The sequence below is a fragment of the Lampris incognitus genome, unplaced genomic scaffold (assembly GCF_029633865.1).
Source record: "Lampris incognitus isolate fLamInc1 unplaced genomic scaffold, fLamInc1.hap2 scaffold_112, whole genome shotgun sequence".
NCBI lineage: Eukaryota > Metazoa > Chordata > Actinopteri > Lampriformes > Lampridae > Lampris > Lampris incognitus.
In genome coordinates, this window is record NW_026611090.1 from 41461 (window position 1) to 61069 (window position 19609).

A 19609-nucleotide genomic window follows, 5' to 3' on the forward strand; every position below is an offset into this window, starting at 1 on the left:
TCTCTCTGTATTTGAGCTATGATGTGACATTATATTTCTCGGTGTGTGAGTTATGATTTCACATTATAATTCTCTATGTGAGCTATGATGTCACAATATAGTTCTCTGTGTGTTAGCTATGATGTCACATTATAATTCTGTGTGTGAGCTATGATGTCACATTATAATTCTGTGTTTGAGCTATGATGTCACCTTACAATTCTTTGTGTGTGAGCTATGATGTCACATTATAATTCTCTGTGTGATCCATAATGTCACCTTATAATTCTATGTGTGAGCTAATATGTCAGATTATAATTCTCTTTGTGTGATCCATGATGTCACATTATAATTCTGTGTATGAGCTATGATGTCACATTATAATTTTCTGTATTTGAGCTATGATGTCACCTTATAATTCTCTGTTTGTGAGCTATGATGTCACATTCTAATTCTGTGTGTGATCCATGATGTCACATTATAATTCTGATGTCACATTATAGTTCTGTGTTTGTGAGCTATTATGTCACATTATAATTCTTTGTGTGTGAGCTGTGATGGCACATTACAATTCTCTGTGTGATCCATGATGTCACATTAGTATTCTCTGTGTGTGAGCTATGATGTCACATTATAATTCTGTGTGAGAGCTATGATGTCACATTATAATTCTGTGTGAGCTATGATGTCACATTATAATTCTGTGTGTGAGCTATGATTTCACATTATAATTCTCTCTGTATTTGAGCTATGATGTGACATTATAATTCGCTGTGTGTAAGCTATGATGTCACATTATAATTCTCTGTGTGTGAGCTATGATGTCACATTATAATTCTGTGTTTGAGCTATGATGTGACATGATAATTCTCTGTGTGTAAGTTATGATGTCAAATTATAATTCTCTGTGTGTGAGCTATGATGTCGCATTATAATTCTCTGTGTGTTATCCATGATATCACATTATAATTCTGTGTTTGATCTATGATGTGACATTATAATTCTCTGTGTGTAAGCTATGATGTCACATTATAATTCTGTGTTTGAGCTATGATGTGACATTATAATTCTCTGTGTGTAAGCTATGATGTCACATTATACTTCTCTGTTTGTGAGCTATGATGTCACATTGTAATCTCTGTGTGTGATCCATGATGTCACATTATAATTCTCTGTGTGAGCTATGATGTCACATTATAATTCTGTGTTTGTAAACTATGCTGTCACATTATAATTCTGTGTTTGAGCTATGATGTGACATTATAATTCTCTGTGTGTAAGCTATGATGTCACATTATAATTCTCTGTGTGTGAGCTATGATGTCACATTGTAATTCTCTGTGTGTGATCCATGATGTCACATTTTAATTCTCTGTGTGAGCTATGATGTCACATTATAATTCTGTGTTTGTAAACTATGCTGTCACATCATAATTCTGTGTTTGTGAGCTATGATGTCACATTATAATTCTCTTTATTTGAGTTTTGAAGTCACATTATAATTCTCTGTGTGATCCATGATGTCACATTATTATTCTATGTGTGTGAGTTATGATGTCACATTATAATTCTGTGTGTGATCCATGATATCACATTATAATTCTGTGTGTGAGCTATGATGTCACATTATAATTCTGTGTTTGTGAGCTATGATGTCACATCATAATTCTGTGTTTGTTAGCTATGATGTCACATTATAATTCTCTGTGTTTTATCCATGATGTCACATTATAATTCTGTGTTTGTGAGCTATGATGTCACATCATAATTCTATGTTTGTGAGCTATGATGTCACCTTATAATTCTCTTATTTGAGCAATGAAGTCGCATTATAATTCTCTGTGTGATCCATGATGTCACATTATTATTCTATGTGTGTGAGCTATGATGTCACATTATAGTTCTCTGTGTGTGACCTTTAATGTCACATTATAATTCTGTGTGTGAGGTATGATGTCACATTATAATTCTGTGTTTGTGAGTTATGATGTCACATTATAATTCTCTGTGTGATCCATAATGTCACATTATAATTCTATGTGTGAGCTATGATGTCACATTATAATTCTCTTTGTGTGATCCATGATGTCACATTATAATTCTATGTGTGAGCTATGATGTCAGATTATAATTCTCTTTGTGTGATCCATGATGTCACATTATAATTCTGTCCATGAGCTATGATGTCACATTATAATTCTCTTTGTGTGATCCATGATGTCACATTATAATTCTGTGTATGAGCTATGATGTCACATTATAATTTTCTGTATTTGAGCTATGATGTGACATTACAATTCTCTGTGTGTGAGCTATGATGTCACATTATAATTCCGTGTTTGTGAGCTATGATGTCACATTATAATTCTCTATGGGTGAGCTATGATGTCCCATCATAATGTTCTGTGTTTGAGCTTTGATGTCACGTTATTCTCTGTGTGTGAGCTATGATGTCACATTATAATTCTGTGTTTGTGAGCTATGATGTCACTTTATAATTCTCTGTGTGATACGTGATGTCACATTATAATTTTCTGTGTGTGAGCTATGATGTCACATTATAATTCTGTGTGTGAGCTATGATGTCACATTATAATTCTGTGTTTTTTATCTATGATGTCACATTATAATTCCGTGTTTGTGAGCTATGATGTCACATTATAATTCTCTATGGGTGAGCTATGATGTCACATTATAATTTTCAGTGTTTGAGCTTTAATGTCACGTTATTCTCTGTGTGAGCTATGATGTCACATTATAATTCTCTGTGTGTGAGCTATGATGTCACATTCAAATTCTGTGTGTGAGCTATGATGTCACATTATAATTCTGTGTTTGTGAGCTATGATGTCACATTATAATTCTCTTTATTTGAGCTATGAAGTCACATTATAATTCTCTGTGTGATCCATGATGTCACATTATTATTCTGTGTGTGAGCTATGATGTCACATTATAATTCTGTGTGTGAGCTATGATGTCACATTATAATTCTCTGTGTGATCCATGATGTCACATTATTATTCTATGTGTGTGAGCTATGATGTCACATAATTCTGTGTGTGAGCTATGATGTCACATTATAATTCTCTATGTGTGAGCTATGATGTCACATTATAGTTCTCTGTGTGACCTTTAATGTCACATTATAATTCTGTGTGTGAGGTATGATGTCACATTATAATTCTGTGTTTGTGAGTTATGATGTCACATTATAATTCTCTGTGTGATCCATAATGTCACATTATAATTCTATGTGTGAGCTATGATGTCACATTATAAATCTCTTTGTGTGATCCAAGATGTCACATTATAATTCTATGTGTGAGCTATGATGTCAGATTATAGTTCTCTTTGTGTGATCCATGATGTCACATTATAATTCTGTGCATGAGCTATGATGTCACATTATAATTCTCTTTGTGTGATCCATGATGTCACATTATAATTCTGTGTATGAGCTATGATGTCACATTATAATTTTCTGTATTTGAGCTATGATGTGACATTACAATTCTCTGTGTGTGAGCTATGATGTCACATTATAATTCCGTGTTTGTGAGTTATGATGTCACATTATAATTCTCTATGGGTGAGCTATGATGTCACATCATAATGTTTTGTGTTTGAGCTTTGATGTCACGTTATTCTCTGTGTGTGAGCTATGATGTCACATTATAATTCTGTGTTTTTGAGCTATGATGTCACTTTATAATTCTCTGTGTGATACGTGATGTCACATTATAATTTTCTGTGTGTGAGCTATGATGTCACATTATAATTCTCTGTGTGTGAGCTATGATGGCACATTATAGTTCTGTGTTTGTTAGCTATTATGTCACATTATAATTCTCTGTGTGTGATCTATGATGTCACATTATAATTCCGTGTTTGTGAGCTATGATGTCACATTATAATTCTCTATGGGTGAGCTATGATGTCACATTATAATTTTCTGTGTTTGAGCTTTAATGTCACGTTATTCTCTGTGTGAGCTATGATGTCACATTATAATTCTCTGTGTGTGAGCTATGATGTCACATTCAAATTCTGTGTGTGAGCTATGATTTCACATTATAATTCTGTGTTTGTGAGCTATGATGTCACATTATAATTCTCTTTATTTGAGCTATGAAGTCACATTATAATTCTCTTTGGGATCCATGATGTCACATTATTATTCTATGTGTGTGAGCTATGATGTCACATTATAATTCTGTGTGTGAGCTATGATGTCACATTATAATTCTCTTTGTGTGAGATATGATGTCACATTATAATTCTGTGTTTGTGAGCTTTGATGTCACATTATAATTCTCTGTGTGTGATCCATGATGTCACATTATAATTCTGTGTGTGAGCTATGATGTCACATTATAATTCTCTCTGTATTTGAGCTATGATGTTACATTATATTTCTCTGTGTGTGAGCTATGATGTCACATTATAATTCCGTGTTTGTGAGCTATGATATCACATTATAATTTTCTGTGTTTGAGCTTTGATGTCACGTTATTCTCTGTGTGTGAGCTATGATGTCACATTATAATTCTGTGTTTGTGAGCTATGATGTCACATTATAATTATCTTTATTTGAGCTATGAAGTGACATTATAATTCTCTGTGTGATCCATGATGTCACATTATTATTCTATGTGTGTGAGCTATGATGTCACATAATTCTGTGTGTGAGCTATGATGTCACATTATAATTCTCTGTGTGTGAGCTATGATGTCACATTATAGTTCTCTGTGTGTGACCTTTAATGTCACATTATAATTCTGTGTGTGAGGTATGATGTCACATTATAATTCTGTGTTTGTGAGTTATGATGTCACATTATAATTCTCTGTGTGATCCATAATGTCACATTATAATTCTATGTGTGAGCTATGATGTCACATTATAATTCTCTTTGTGTGATCCATGATGTCACATTATAATTCTATGTGTGAGCTATGATGTCAGATTATAATTCTCTTTGTGTGATCCATGATGTCACATTATAATTCTGTGTATGAGCTATGATGTCACATTATAATTTTCTGTATTTGAGCTATGATGTGACATTACAATTCTGTGTGTGTGAGCTATGATGTCACATTATAATTCCGTGTTTGTGAGCTATGATGTCACATTATAATTCTCTATGGGTGAGCTATGATGTCCCATCATAATGTTCTGTGTTTGAGCTTTGATGTCACGTTATTCTCTGTGTGTGAGCTATGATGTCACATTATAATTCTGTGTTTGTGAGCTATGATGTCACTTTATAATTCTCTGTGTGATACGTGATGTCACATTATAATTTTCTGTGTGTGAGCTATGATGTCACATTACAATTCTGTGTGTGAGCTATGATGTCACATTATAATTCTGTGTTTTTATCTATGATGTCACATTATAATTCCGTGTTTGTGAGCTATGATGTCACATTATAATTCTCTATGGATGAGCTATGATGTCACATTATAATTTTCTGTGTTTGAGCTTTAATGTCACGTTATTCTCTGTGTGAGCTATGATGTCACATTATAATTCTCTGTGTGTGAGCTATGATGTCACATTCAAATTCTGTGTGTGAGCTATGATGTCACATTATAATTCTGTGTTTGTGAGCTATGATGTCACATTATAATTCTCTTTATTTGAGCTATGAAGTCACATTATAATTCTCTGTGTGATCCATGATGTCACATTATTATTCTATGTGTGTGAGCTATGATGTCACATTATAATTCTGTGTGTGAGCTATGATGTCACATTATAATTCTCTTTGTGTGAGATATGATGTCACATTATAATTCTGTGTTTGTGAGCTATGATGTCACATTATAATTCTCTGTGTGTGATCCATCATGTCACATTATAATTCTGTGTGTGAGCTATGATGTCACATTATAATTCTCTCTGTATTTGAGCTATGATGTTACATTATATTTCTCTGTGTGTGAGCTATGATGTCACATTATAATTCCGTGTTTGTGAGCTATGATATCACATTATAATGTTCTGTGTTTGAGCTTTGATGTCACGTTATTCTCTGTGTGTGAGCTATGATGTCACATTATAATTCTGTGTTTGTGAGCTATGATGTCACATTATAATTATCTTTATTTGAGCTATGAAGTGACATTATAATTCTCTGTGTGATCCATGATGTCACATTATTATTCTATGTGTGTGAGCTATGATGTCACATAATTCTGTGTGTGAGCTATGATGTCACATTATAATTCTCTGTGTGTGAGCTATGATGTCACATTATAGTTCTCTGTGTGTGACCTTTAATGTCACATTATAATTCTGTGTGTGAGGTATGATGTCACATTATAATTCTGTGTTTGTGAGTTATGATGTCACATTATAATTCTCTGTGTGATCCATAATGTCACATTATAATTCTATGTGTGAGCTATGATGTCACATTATAATTCTCTTTGTGTGATCCATGATGTCACATTATAATTCTATGTGTGAGCTATGATGTCAGATTATAATTCTCTTTGTGTGATCCATGATGTCACATTATAATTCTGTGTATGAGCTATGATGTCACATTATAATTTTCTGTATTTGAGCTATGATGTGACATTACAATTCTCTGTGTGTGAGCTATGATGTCACATTATAATTCCGTGTTTGTGAGCTATGATGTCACATTATAATTCTCTATGGGTGAGCTATGATGTCCCATCATAATGTTCTGTGTTTGAGCTTTGATGTCACGTTATTCTCTTTGTGTGAGCTATGATGTCACATTATAATTCTGTGTTTGTGAGCTATGATGTCACTTTATAATTCTCTGTGTGATACGTGATGTCACATTATAATTTTCTGTGTGTGAGCTATGATGTCACATTATAATTCTGTGTGTGAGCTATGATGTCACATTATAATTCTGTGTTTTTTATCTATGATGTCACATTATAATTCCGTGTTTGTGAGCTATGATGTCACATTATAATTCTCTATGGGTGAGCTATGATGTCTCATTATAATTTTCTGTGTTTGAGCTTTAATGTCACGTTATTCTCTGTGTGAGCTATGATGTCACATTATAATTCTCTGTGTGTGAGCTATGATGTCACATTCAAAATCTGTGTGTGAGCTATGATGTCACATTATAATTCTGTGTTTGTGAGCTATGATGTCACATTATAATTCTCTTTATTTGAGCTATGAAGTCACATTATAATTCTCTGTGTGATCCATGATGTCACATTATTATTCTGTGTGTGAGCTATGATGTCACATTATAATTCTGTGTGTGAGCTATGATGTCACATTATAATTCTCTGTGTGATCCATGATGTCACATTATTATTCTATGTGTGTGAGCTATGATGTCACATAATTCTGTGTGTGAGCTATGATGTCACATTATAATTCTCTATGTGTGAGCTACGATGTCACATTATAGTTCTCTGTGTGTGACCTTTAATGTCACATTATAATTCTGTGTGTGAGGTATGATGTCACATTATAATTCTGTGTTTGTGAGTTATGATGTCACATTATAATTCTCTGTGTGATCCATAATGTCACATTATAATTCTATGTGTGAGCTATGATGTCACATTATAAATCTCTTTGTGTGATCCAAGATGTCACATTATAATTCTATGTGTGAGCTATGATGTCAGATTATAGTTCTCTTTGTGTGATCCATGATGTCACATTATAATTCTGTGCATGAGCTATGATGTCACATTATAATTCTCTTTGTGTGATCCATGATGTCACATTATAATTCTGTGTATGAGCTATGATGTCACATTATAATTTTCTGTATTTGAGCTATGATGTGACATTACAATTCTCTGTGTGTGAGCTATGATGTCACATTATAATTCCGTGTTTGTGAGTTATGATGTCACATTATAATTCTCTATGGGTGAGCTATGATGTCACATCATAATGTTCTGTGTTTGAGCTTTGATGTCACGTTATTCTCTGTGTGTGAGCTATGATGTCACATTATAATTCTGTGTTTTTGAGCTATGATGTCACTTTATAATTCTCTGTGTGATACGTGATGTCACATTATAATTTTCTGTGTGTGAGCTATGATGTCACATTATAATTCTCTGTGTGTGAGCTATGATGGCACATTATAGTTCTGTGTTTGTTAGCTATTATGTCACATTATAATTCTCTGTGTGTGATCTATGATGTCACATTATAATTCCGTGTTTGTGAGCTATGATGTCACATTATAATTCTCTATGGGTGAGCTATGATGTCACATTATAATTTTCTGTGTTTGAGCTTTAATGTCACGTTATTCTCTGTGTGAGCTATGATGTCACATTATAATTCTCTGTGTGTGAGCTATGATGTCACATTCAAATTCTGTGTGTGAGCTATGATTTCACATTATAATTCTGTGTTTGTGAGCTATGATGTCACATTATAATTCTCTTTATTTGAGCTATGAAGTCACATTATAATTCTCTTTGGGATCCATGATGTCACATTATTATTTTATGTGTGTGAGCTATGATGTCACATTATAATTCTGTGTGTGAGCTTTGATGTCACATTATAATTCTCTTTGTGTGAGATATGATGTCACATTATAATTCTGTGTTTGTGAGCTATGATGTCACATTATAATTCTCTGTGTGTGATCCATGATGTCACATTATAATTCTGTGTGTGAGCTATGATGTCACATTATAATTCTCTCTGTATTTGAGCTATGATGTTACATTATATTTCTCTGTGTGTGAGCTATGATGTCACATTATAATTCCGTGTTTGTGAGCTATGATATCACATTATAATTTTCTGTTTTTGAGCTTTGATGTCACGTTATTCTCTGTGTGTGAGCTATGATGTCACATTATAATTCTGTGTTTGTGAGCTATGATGTCACATTATAATTATCTTTATTTGAGCTATGAAGTGACATTATAATTCTCTGTGTGATCCATGATGTCACATTATTATTCTATGTGTGTGAGCTATGATGTCACATTATAGTTCTCTGTGTGTGACCTTTAATGTCACATTATAATTCTGTGTGTGAGGTATGATGTCACATTATAATTCTGTGTTTGTGAGTTATGATGTCACATTATAATTCTCTTTGTGTGATCCATGATGTCACATTATAATTCTGTGTATGAGCTATGATGTCACATTATAATTTTCTGTATTTGAGCTATGATGTGACATTACAATTCTCTGTGTGTGAGCTATGATGTCACATTATAATTCCGTGTTTGTGAGCTATGATGTCACATTATAATTCTCTATGGGTGAGCTATGATGTCCCATCATAATGTTCTGTGTTTGAGCTTTGATGTCACGTTATTCTCTGTGTGTGAGCTATGATGTCACATTATAATTCTGTGTTTGTGAGCTATGATGTCACTTTATAATTCTCTGTGTGATACGTGATGTCACATTATAATTTTCTGTGTGTGAGCTATGATGTCACATTATAATTCTGTGTGTGAGCTATGATGTCACATTATAATTCTGTGTTTTTTATCTATGATGTCACATTATAATTCCGTGTTTGTGAGCTATGATGTCACATTATAATTCTCTATGGGTGAGCTATGATGTCACATTATAATTTTCTGTGTTTGAGCTTTAATGTCACGTTATTCTCTGTGTGAGCTATGATGTCACATTATAATTCTCTGTGTGTGAGCTATGATGTCACATTCAAATTCTGTGTGTGAGCTATGATGTCACATTATAATTCTGTGTTTGTGAGCTATGATGTCACATTATAATTCTCTTTATTTGAGCTATGAAGTCACATTATAATTCTCTGTGTGATCCATGATGTCACATTATTATTCTGTGTGTGAGCTATGATGTCACATTATAATTCTGTGTGTGAGCTATGATGTCACATTATAATTCTCTGTGTGATCCATGATGTCACATTATTATTCTATGTGTGTGAGCTATGATGTCACATAATTCTGTGTGTGAGCTATGATGTCACATTATAATTCTCTGTGTGTGAGCTATGATGTCACATTATAGTTCTCTGTGTGTGACCTTTAATGTCACATTATAATTCTGTGTGTGAGGTATGATGTCACATTATAATTCTGTGTTTGTGAGTTATGATGTCACATTATAATTCTCTGTGTGATCCATAATGTCACATTATAATTCTATGTGTGAGCTATGATGTCACATTATAATTCTCTTTGTGTGATCCATGATGTCACATTATAATTCTATGTGTGAGCTATGATGTCAGATTATAGTTCTCTTTGTGTGATCCATGATGTCACATTATAATTCTGTGCATGAGCTATGATGTCACATTATAATTCTCTTTGTGTGATCCATGATGTCACATTATAATTCTGTGTATGAGCTATGATGTCACATTATAATTTTCTGTATTTGAGCTATGATGTGACATTACAATTCTCTGTGTGTGAGCTATGATGTCACATTATAATTCCGTGTTTGTGAGCTATGATGTCACATTATAATTCTCTATGGGTGAGCTATGATGTCACATCATAATGTTCTGTGTTTGAGCTTTGATGTCACGTTATTCTCTGTGTGTGAGCTATGATGTCACATTATAATTCTGTGTTTTTGAGCTATGATGTCACTTTATAATTCTCTGTGTGATACGTGATGTCACATTATAATTTTCTGTGTGTGAGCTATGATGTCACATTATAATTCTCTGTGTGTGAGCTATGATGGCACATTATAGTTCTGTGTTTGTTAGCTATTATGTCACATTATAATTCTCTGTGTGTGATCTATGATGTCACATTATAATTCCGTGTTTGTGAGCTATGATGTCACATTATAATTCTCTATGGGTGAGCTATGATGTCACATTATAATTTTCTGTGTTTGAGCTTTAATGTCACGTTATTCTCTGTTTGAGCTATGATGTCACATTATAATTCTCTGTGTGTGAGCTATGATGTCACATTCAAATTCTGTGTGTGAGCTATGATTTCACATTATAATTCTGTGTTTGTGAGCTATGATGTCACATTATAATTCTCTTTATTTGAGCTATGAAGTCACATTATAATTCTCTTTGTGATCCATGATGTCACATTATTATTCTATGTGTGTGAGCTATGATGTCACATTATAATTCTGTGTGTGAGCTATGATGTCACATTATAATTCTCTTTGTGTGAGATATGATGTCACATTATAATTCTGTGTTTGTGAGCTATGATGTCACATTATAATTCTCTGTGTGTGATCCATGATGTCACATTATAATTCTGTGTGTGAGCTATGATGTCACATTATAATTCTCTCTGTATTTGAGCTATGATGTTACATTATATTTCTCTGTGTGTGAGCTATGATGTCACATTATAATTCCGTGTTTGTGAGCTATGATATCACATTATAATTTTCTGTGTTTGAGCTTTGATGTCACGTTATTCTCTGTGTGTGAGCTATGATGTCACAGTATAATTCTCTTTATTTGAGCTATGAAGTGACATTATAATTCTCTGTGTGATCCATGATGTCACATTATTATTCTATGTGTGTGAGCTATGATGTCACATTATAATTCTGTGTGTAAGCTATGATGGCACATTATAATTTTGTGTTTGTGAGCTGTGATGGCACATTATAATTTTCTGTGTGATCCATAATGTCACATTATTATTCTATGTGTCTGAGCTATGATGTCACATTATAATTCTCTGTGTGATCCATGATGTCACATTACAATTCTTTGTGTGTGAGCTATGATGTCACATTATAATTCTCTGTGTGTGAGCTATGATGTCATATTACAATTCTCTGTGTGTGAGCTTTGATGTCACATTACAATTCTCTGTGTGTGAGCTATGATGTCACATAATAATTCTGTGTGTGAGCTATGATGTCACATAATAATTCTGTGTGTGAGCTATGATGTCACATTATCATTCTGTGTTTGAGCTGTGATGTCACATTACAATTCTCTGTGTGTGATCCATGATATCACATTATAATTCTCTGTGTGTGAGCTATGATGTCACATTATAATTCTCTATGTGTGAGCTATGATGTCACATTATAATTCTCTATGTGTGAGCTATGATGTCACATTATAATTCTCTATGTGTGAGCTATGATGTCACATTATAATTCTGTTATTCTTGTGCATTTTGTGCGTTTGCATGTATGTCCGTTCTGGAAGAGGGATCCCTCCTTTGTTGCTCTTCCTGAGGTTTCTCCTATATTTTTGTCTTTCCTCTTGGGGCGTGTTTCCTTACTCGTGTCTATGGTCTAAGGATAGGGGATGGCCTATTGTCGTATACTGCGCTGTTTGTGAAGCCCTTCGGGAATACCTTGTGATTTGGGGCTATAAAATAAACTTGACTTGACTTTTCGCTGTTTTTACCATCCACTGTCTGAAGCGGCGTGTTCTCACCTGTTCTGACAGACTGGTGCAGGAGCCGGTGAAATCCTCCATGTCCGACTTGGACCCACCGTCCCTCTCATCCAGAACCAGGTCTGTGGGCATCTTGCCCTTCAGACAGGTGATGTATCGATGGCAGAAGTTGTCACACAGGTCGTGCACCTGGGAAATAGGCTCACAAATGTCAACACTCTCTTTCACCCAGGATTTGGCCGCTGTGTAAAATCCTAGTATGTTGCAAGTACTTGATAATCATCCATCAGCTAGTTAATACCTCTGCGTGAGAGCGTGACTGAAGTGTAGGGAAATAAAACAGGCTGCGTTTATACAAACCTTTTCCAGCTCCAGCAAATGAAACCGTAGAACCTGTATGGCCTGGATCATCTGTGGAGAGGAGTATGTCAACCACTGTCAGCACATAATCCTGCATTATGGTTTATAAGTGTCTCCTTCATGCCAGTGTGATTAATAGCATTTTAAATCATACCAAGTTATCCAGCTCCGGATTGGTGGAGAATATAGGTTTTTCAGAGCGAATCTGTAGAAAGATAAAGCGCAAAGCAACAAATAAATATAAAACCCAGCCGAAGAGTCATGCAAAAACACGCTGGCATGGACTTCAGTTCTTTTTTTTGGGTGGGGGGGTTCCATTTACCCCCAGTTGTACATGGCCAATTACCCGACTCTGCTCCACCCCCTCTGCCGATCCGGAGAGGGCTGCAGACTCCCACATGCCTCCTCCCATACATGTGGAGTCACCAGCCGCTTCTTTTCACCTGACAGTGAGGAGTTTCACCAGGGGGACGTAGCGCGTGGGAGGATCACGCTATCCCCCCAATCCCCCCCCGAACAGGAGCCTTGACCAACCAGAGGAGGCGCTCGTGCAGCGACCACGACACATACCCACATCCGGCTTCCCACCCGCAGACACGGCCAATGTTGGGACGCCCGACCAAGCCGGAGGTAACACGAGGATTCGAACCGCCGATCCCCGTGTTGTTTGGCAACGGAATAGACCGCCACGCCACCCGGACGCGCATTGACTTCAGTTCTGTCATTGGCTGCGTCAGTTATCCCTCACCTGCTTAGCAAATGCAGCGATGTCTTCGTTGAAAGACTCGGAGGAGCAGACGTCGCTGTGACTGGTCGTCCCGGGGACGTGGGACGTCGCTGAGACAGAGCTGGAGTCTCGCGGGGAGCAGGTGGCCAGCTCACACTTCTCAAAAACTAAGGCCAGCAATGGGAACAGCGGGTGACTGTGTGCACATACACAAACACACAGACACATGCACGCACGCACGCACGCACGCACAAACAAGCACACACACAATTAACATACTGCACATAAACACATTAACAGTTGGCTCAGTGCAGACACATGATACACCCATACAGCGTGCTGAAGGAACGTATCGATGGAACAGACAAATATACACACAAACAGTATGTACACTGCATATACATGGAAACAAACCCTTCTCGATTCTTTATCTAAGTCTACCAATCAGAATTGTGCCTATGTAATATAAATAGTCCACCCCTTAACCAGTGTCTGGACACATAAATCATGCTCACGAGCACATGCTCGTCACATATACTAACCTATTCACACACACACACACACACACACACACACACACACACACACACACGCACGCACACACACACACACACACACACACACACACACACACACACTCACTCACCCGTAGATCTGGTCTCTGTGGTGTTTGAGGGAGTCCGGGACAGTGGGTCCATAATGTGGGGGAGGAATTTGCCTCACGGCCTCCTCGTATCCCCCCACTGACATGCCGTCCGACCCCGGGTAGTGCACCAACTCTTCATACTAGAGGATGGTAGGACGGAAAAAGAGCGAAAGACCACAAGACATGTTCACCATTCCATTGAGATTATCGCCTTTATTTTGCTTTTCATAATTGTCTAAAATTATAAGCTATACATTTATATAAAATGTATCTAAAATTATACGATACAAATTTATATAAAATTATAAGGTATACATTTATATGAAATAAGATATACATTTATATGAAATTATACGATATACATTTATATAAAATAAGATATACATTTATATGAAATTATAAGATATATAAATTACATAAAATTATAAGATAAAAAATTTATATAAAATTATAAGATATAAATGTATATAAAAGTATAAGATATACATTTATATAAAATTACAAGATATAAATGTATATAAAATTATAAGATATACATTTATATAAAATTATAAGATATAAATTTATATAAAATTATAAGATAGAAATTATATAAAATTATAAGAGAAATTATATACAATGAGATAGAAATTTATATAAAATTATAAGATAGAAATTTATATAAAATTATAAGATATAAATGACATAAAATAATAAGATATAAATTTATATAAAATTATAAGATATAAATTATATACAATAAGATATACATTTATATAAAATTATAAGATATAAATTACATAAAATTATAAGATATAAATTTATATAAAATTAAAAGTGATATCCGCTAATCGTCCAACCGTCCAAATAACCAGCTCGTTTTGAGCTTCTTTCTCCATTTATGAAAGATTGCTGTGCCTATGATTGCATGTGTGTGTGCGTGCGCGCGCACATGCGCTCGCATGCATGTGTGTGTCCGTTGGTGTGTTTGTCTGTATCGGGGGGTCTAAGGATAAGGGGCGTTGTACATTGTAGGTATTTGTAGGTAGTTGTCATTGTGAAGCCGTCTGGAACTAAATTGTGAGTTAGGACTGACTTGTCTGTGTGTGTGCACGTGCATACATACGCGTGTTTATGTGTGTTTGCTTTGACGAGACAGTTTGCTTCTAGAAAGAAGGCTGTGAGTTTATGTGCAGTGGTTGTGCAGAGAAGACGACGAGAGATTTGGATGAGAGAAGAAGAGATGAGCTCTTCTGAGAACGACAAAGCAGATCACTGCAAGTCAAATGAAGGATGATCAGCGTCATCATCGTTCATGTTGCCTCCTCCCTCAAACATTCACACCAGGCAGGAGCCGCGCCGAGACGTCTCCCACGACCCTCCGCGACAGCCCGGCTGTGAGCTGTTCAGAGAACACACTCACACAGCCAGGATGTGCAGACGCACACCTGCATGGGTGCAAACACAAGCGCACACTGCAAACACACACACACACGCACACGCACACACACACGCACGTGCTCACACGAACACGCAATGAGCCCGAAATGAACCCATACTTTCATGACTAAACATGTATGACCCCCACCCCCCTCTCGCTCTCCCTCACCCGCCGTATCCCACTGCTCATGTTTACTCCACTACAGCGTCTCTCCGAGGTGGCATTGTAGATGTCAGCAGAGCTGCCTCTGTCTCTGTTTCTGCTGGATTAACGTCGGTCCAATCAGAGTCCCATATGGCCACCGGATCACAGAAAGCACCTGCTCCGCGGTCTGGCCTGGACACCTTTTAGTTTTATGGAGGCTGGCTATTAACACAATCAGCGCTATCAGATTGCGCGTCTCTCTTTACGCGCGGCCCCTCTCGGGTTCCAGTGTGAATGTGGCGGCTCTGCGTCAAACTGATCAAAGCGCCGAAGTCAAGATGGCGAATTCCACGAATGTTGCTTTGGCACAGGGTGGGACTCGGCCGGCGGAGGGCCTCCGCTGCGAGGCTGCACTCAGATTATATCTTTTATTCGTGTTGTTTTAAGCAGCCCCACACACGTTATGACAAGCTGGGGCTGCCTATGCAAACAGAGCAGCGTTAGCCATGCACCCCGAGGTGTGTGTAGGCCCTGCTTAAATACGGAGTTCTGCCATAAAGAGGGTTTAGCCTGGATACACAGTTTAGGAGGAAACTAATTTAGTAGTTTATAAACAAGTAGGGGTCGAACCACTGGGGTTTGTAAAAATAAAACAAACGTATTGACCACGAAATGGTTTGGCAACATCATGTGTTTCACATAAACTTAATGCGTTACTTTATTTGAAATCTTTACTGATTCAACTGACTTCAGAAATTCAAATTTACAGAGAGAGTTGGGTATTTTTTCTTTGGTTTGTGTGTGTTGCTACTAGAAATATAAACCCACACATAACCCTGCGTAAAAGCACTACGGAGTTCCGGGTTAACGACTTTGAGATCAGTGACAGTTACCAGAAGCCACACTTGAAACACAATAGAACCAACTTGGCAATACGTGAGCTCACGAGACATCACGCTACGCGAGCCTTCTGCTTCTTCTTCTGGTGTTCTGCAGCATTTCCAGTCCCGAGTCCTGGAGAACACACCCGTGGGTCTGTAGAAAGGGCCGGGGCAGGTTTACTGGAGGCTTTGGTTCACATTTCTTGATCAGATTGAGAAAACTAGAAACCGGTCATAGACCTAAGACCCGACGCCTATGCACTATACCATCGACTAAATAACTAAAAAAAAAAACGAAATAAAAGCTATATGGCGTTTGTTTGCTTAACTCGGAAATAATTTCAATCATATTTTTTTCCTTGTTTTATTTAGGCTGGAGTGGTTTTAACGGCCTAAAACGAGTGATAGCTTCTCGCTGGAGTGACTGCGTTTGAATGAAAGCTGTAGTTCGTTAAACCAATGCTATTTGGATTTGTTTCAGGCACTGTTTTTTCTTTCATTATCTCCTTGAGGTAATCTGTCCTTACTATAGGTAAGATGTCGTTACTATAGGTAATCTGTCCTTACTATAGGTAAGATGTCGTTACTATAGGTATTCTGTCGTTACTATAGGTATTCTGTCGTTACTATAGGTAAGCTGTCGTTACTATAGGCAAGCTGTCGTTACTATAGGTATTCTGTCGTTACTATAGGTATTCTGTCGTTACTACAGGTAAGCTGTCGTTACTATAGGCAAGCTGTCGTTACTATAGGTATTCTGTCGTTAGTATAGGTATTCTGTCGTTACTATAGGTAAGCTGTCGTTACTATAGGCAAGCTGTCGTTACTATATGTATTCTGTCGTTACTATAGGTAAGCTGTCGTTACTATAGGTAAACTGTCGTTACTATAGGTAATCTGTCGTTAGTCCGCAAAACCTTTCTCTGCGTGCGCGCGTGCACGAGTGTGTTTGCGCGCGCTTGTTTCCCCTCTGTTTTGTCTCACTGCTATGCTCCTATTTACTAGATAATTATCTAAATAACTTGTATCGCTATCTATCTGTCTGCCTGCCTGCCTGCCTGCCTGCCTGCCTGCCTGCCTGTCTGTCTGTCTGTCTGCCTGTCTGTCTGCCTGCCTAACTGTCAGTCTGCCTGCCTGTCTGCCTGCCTGTCTGCCTGCCTGCCTACCTGTCAGTCTGCCTGCCTGCCTGCCTGTCTGCCTGCCTGCCTGCCTGCCTGCCTGTCAGTCTGCCTGCCTGCCTGCCTGTCTGCCTGCCTGTCTGCCTGCCTGTCTGCCTGCCTGCCTACCTGTCAGTCTGCCTGCCTGCCTGTCTGCCTGCCTGCCTGTCTGCCTGCCTGTCTGCCTGCCTGCCTGCCTACCTGTCAGTCTGCCTGCCTGTCTGTCTGCCTGCCTGCCTGTCTGCCTGCCTGCCTACCTGTCAGTCTGCCTGCCTGTCTGTCTGCCTGCCTGCCTGCCTGCCTGCCTGTCAGTCTGCCTGTCTGTCTGCTTGCCTGTCTGTCTGCCTGTCTGCCTGTCTGTCTGCCTGCCTGCCTGCCTGCCTGTCAGTCTGCCTGCCTGTCTGCCTGTCTGTCTGCCTGCCTAACTGTTAGTCTGAATGTCTGTCTGCCTGACTGTCTGTCTGTCTGCCTGCCTGCCTGCCTGTCTGCCTGTCTGTCTGCCTTTCTGCCTGTCTGCCTGCCTGCCTGCCTGTCTGCCTAACTGTTAGTCTGAATGTCTGTCTGCCTGCCTGTCTGTCTGTCTGCCTGCCTGCCTGTCTGCCTGCCTCCCTGCCTTCCTGCCTGCCTGTCTGCCTGCCTGCCTGCCTGCCTGTCTGCCTGCCTGTCTGCCTGTCTTTCTGTCTGTCTGTCTGTCTGCCTGCCTGCCTGTCTGTCTGTCTGTCTGTCTGTCTGTCTGTCTGTCTGTCTGCCTGTCTGCCTGTCTGTCTGCCTGCCTAACTGTTAGTCTGAATGTCTGTCTGCCTGACTGTCTGTCTGTCTGCCTGCCTGCCTGCCTGTCTGCCTGTCTGTCTGCCTTTCTGCCTGTCTGCCTGCCTGCCTGCCTGCCTGTCTGCCTGTCTGCCTAACTGTTAGTCTGAATGTCTGTCTGCCTGCCTGTCTGTCTGCCTGCCTGCCTGTCTGTCTGTCTGCCTGCCTGCCTGCCTGCCTGCCTGCCTGTCTGCCTGCCTGCCTGCCTGCCTGTCTGCCTGTCTGCCTGTCTGTCTGTCTGTCTGTCTGTCTGTCTGTCTGTCTGTCTGTCTGTCTGTCTGTCTTCCACCAGACTGCCGAATCAGTGTAGCAACAAAACCTGACCTAGTTACCGAGTTGGAGGGATGCCTCTTCCCTCTCCTCTCCTAGCCTCTCCTCTGTCTATCTGTCCTCTCCTCTCCTCTCCCCTCCTCTGTCTATCTGTCCTCTCCTCTATCTGTCCTCTCCTCTCCTCTCCTCTCCTCTATCTATCTGTCATCTCCTCTGTCTATCTGTCCTCTCCTGTCTATCTATCCTCTCCTCTGTCTATCTACCCTCTCCTCTCTATCTGTCCTCTCCTCTCCTCTGTCTATCTATCTGTCCTCTCCTCTCCTCTGTCTATCTGTCCTCTCCTCTCCTCTGTCTATCTGTCCTCTCCTCTCCTCTGTCTATCTACCCTCTCCTCTCTATCTGTCCTCTCCTCTCCTCTGTCTATCTATCTGTCCTCTCCTCTCCTCTGTCTATCTGTCCTCTCCTCTCCTCTGTCTATCTGTCCTCTCCTCTCCTCTGTCTATCTGTCCTCTCCTCTCCTCTGTCTATCTGTCCTCTCCTCTGTCTATCTATACTTATTCAAAATTCGGTGACTGTATTCGGGAAGAGGTTCCGTGTTGTTGAGGAAGAGCGTGGAGAACCTCCACCGCTCTCACCACTTCGCTTCAGAACACCTGGGCTGTCCAGCAGAGCAGCAGCGGCGTCTGATGGTCACACAAAACAAACAAACAAACAAACAACAACCGAGCTTCTCTACACCATTATTCTGTTTGAGCGCCAATATTAAAGCATGGTGGGTGCTTTGCTTGGGCTAAGACGTGGTTTGTATCTGCTGTGTTTTCCTTTAAAACCAGTTCCGTGTCTTGCCGGGCTTATTGGTCTC

At 38.6% G+C, this 19609-nt stretch overlaps 1 protein-coding gene across 1 annotated transcript in view; it reads right to left on the reverse strand.

Annotated features, from left to right (window-relative positions):
• Nucleotides 1-19609, reverse strand: part of LOC130132094 (homeobox protein meis3-B-like) — a gene marked incomplete at its 3' end in the record, with an annotated part of 73914 nt that overhangs the window by 41414 nt on the left and 12891 nt on the right. Inside the window, exons 9-13 of the mRNA XM_056301739.1 lie at nucleotides 14069-14208; nucleotides 13444-13618; nucleotides 12850-12900; nucleotides 12696-12746; nucleotides 12375-12524 (exon numbers count right to left, since the gene is read on the reverse strand). Of these exons, the coding sequence (XP_056157714.1) occupies nucleotides 12375-12524; nucleotides 12696-12746; nucleotides 12850-12900; nucleotides 13444-13618; nucleotides 14069-14208 (567 nt within the window). The remainder of the gene's footprint in view (nucleotides 1-12374; nucleotides 12525-12695; nucleotides 12747-12849; nucleotides 12901-13443; nucleotides 13619-14068; nucleotides 14209-19609) is intronic.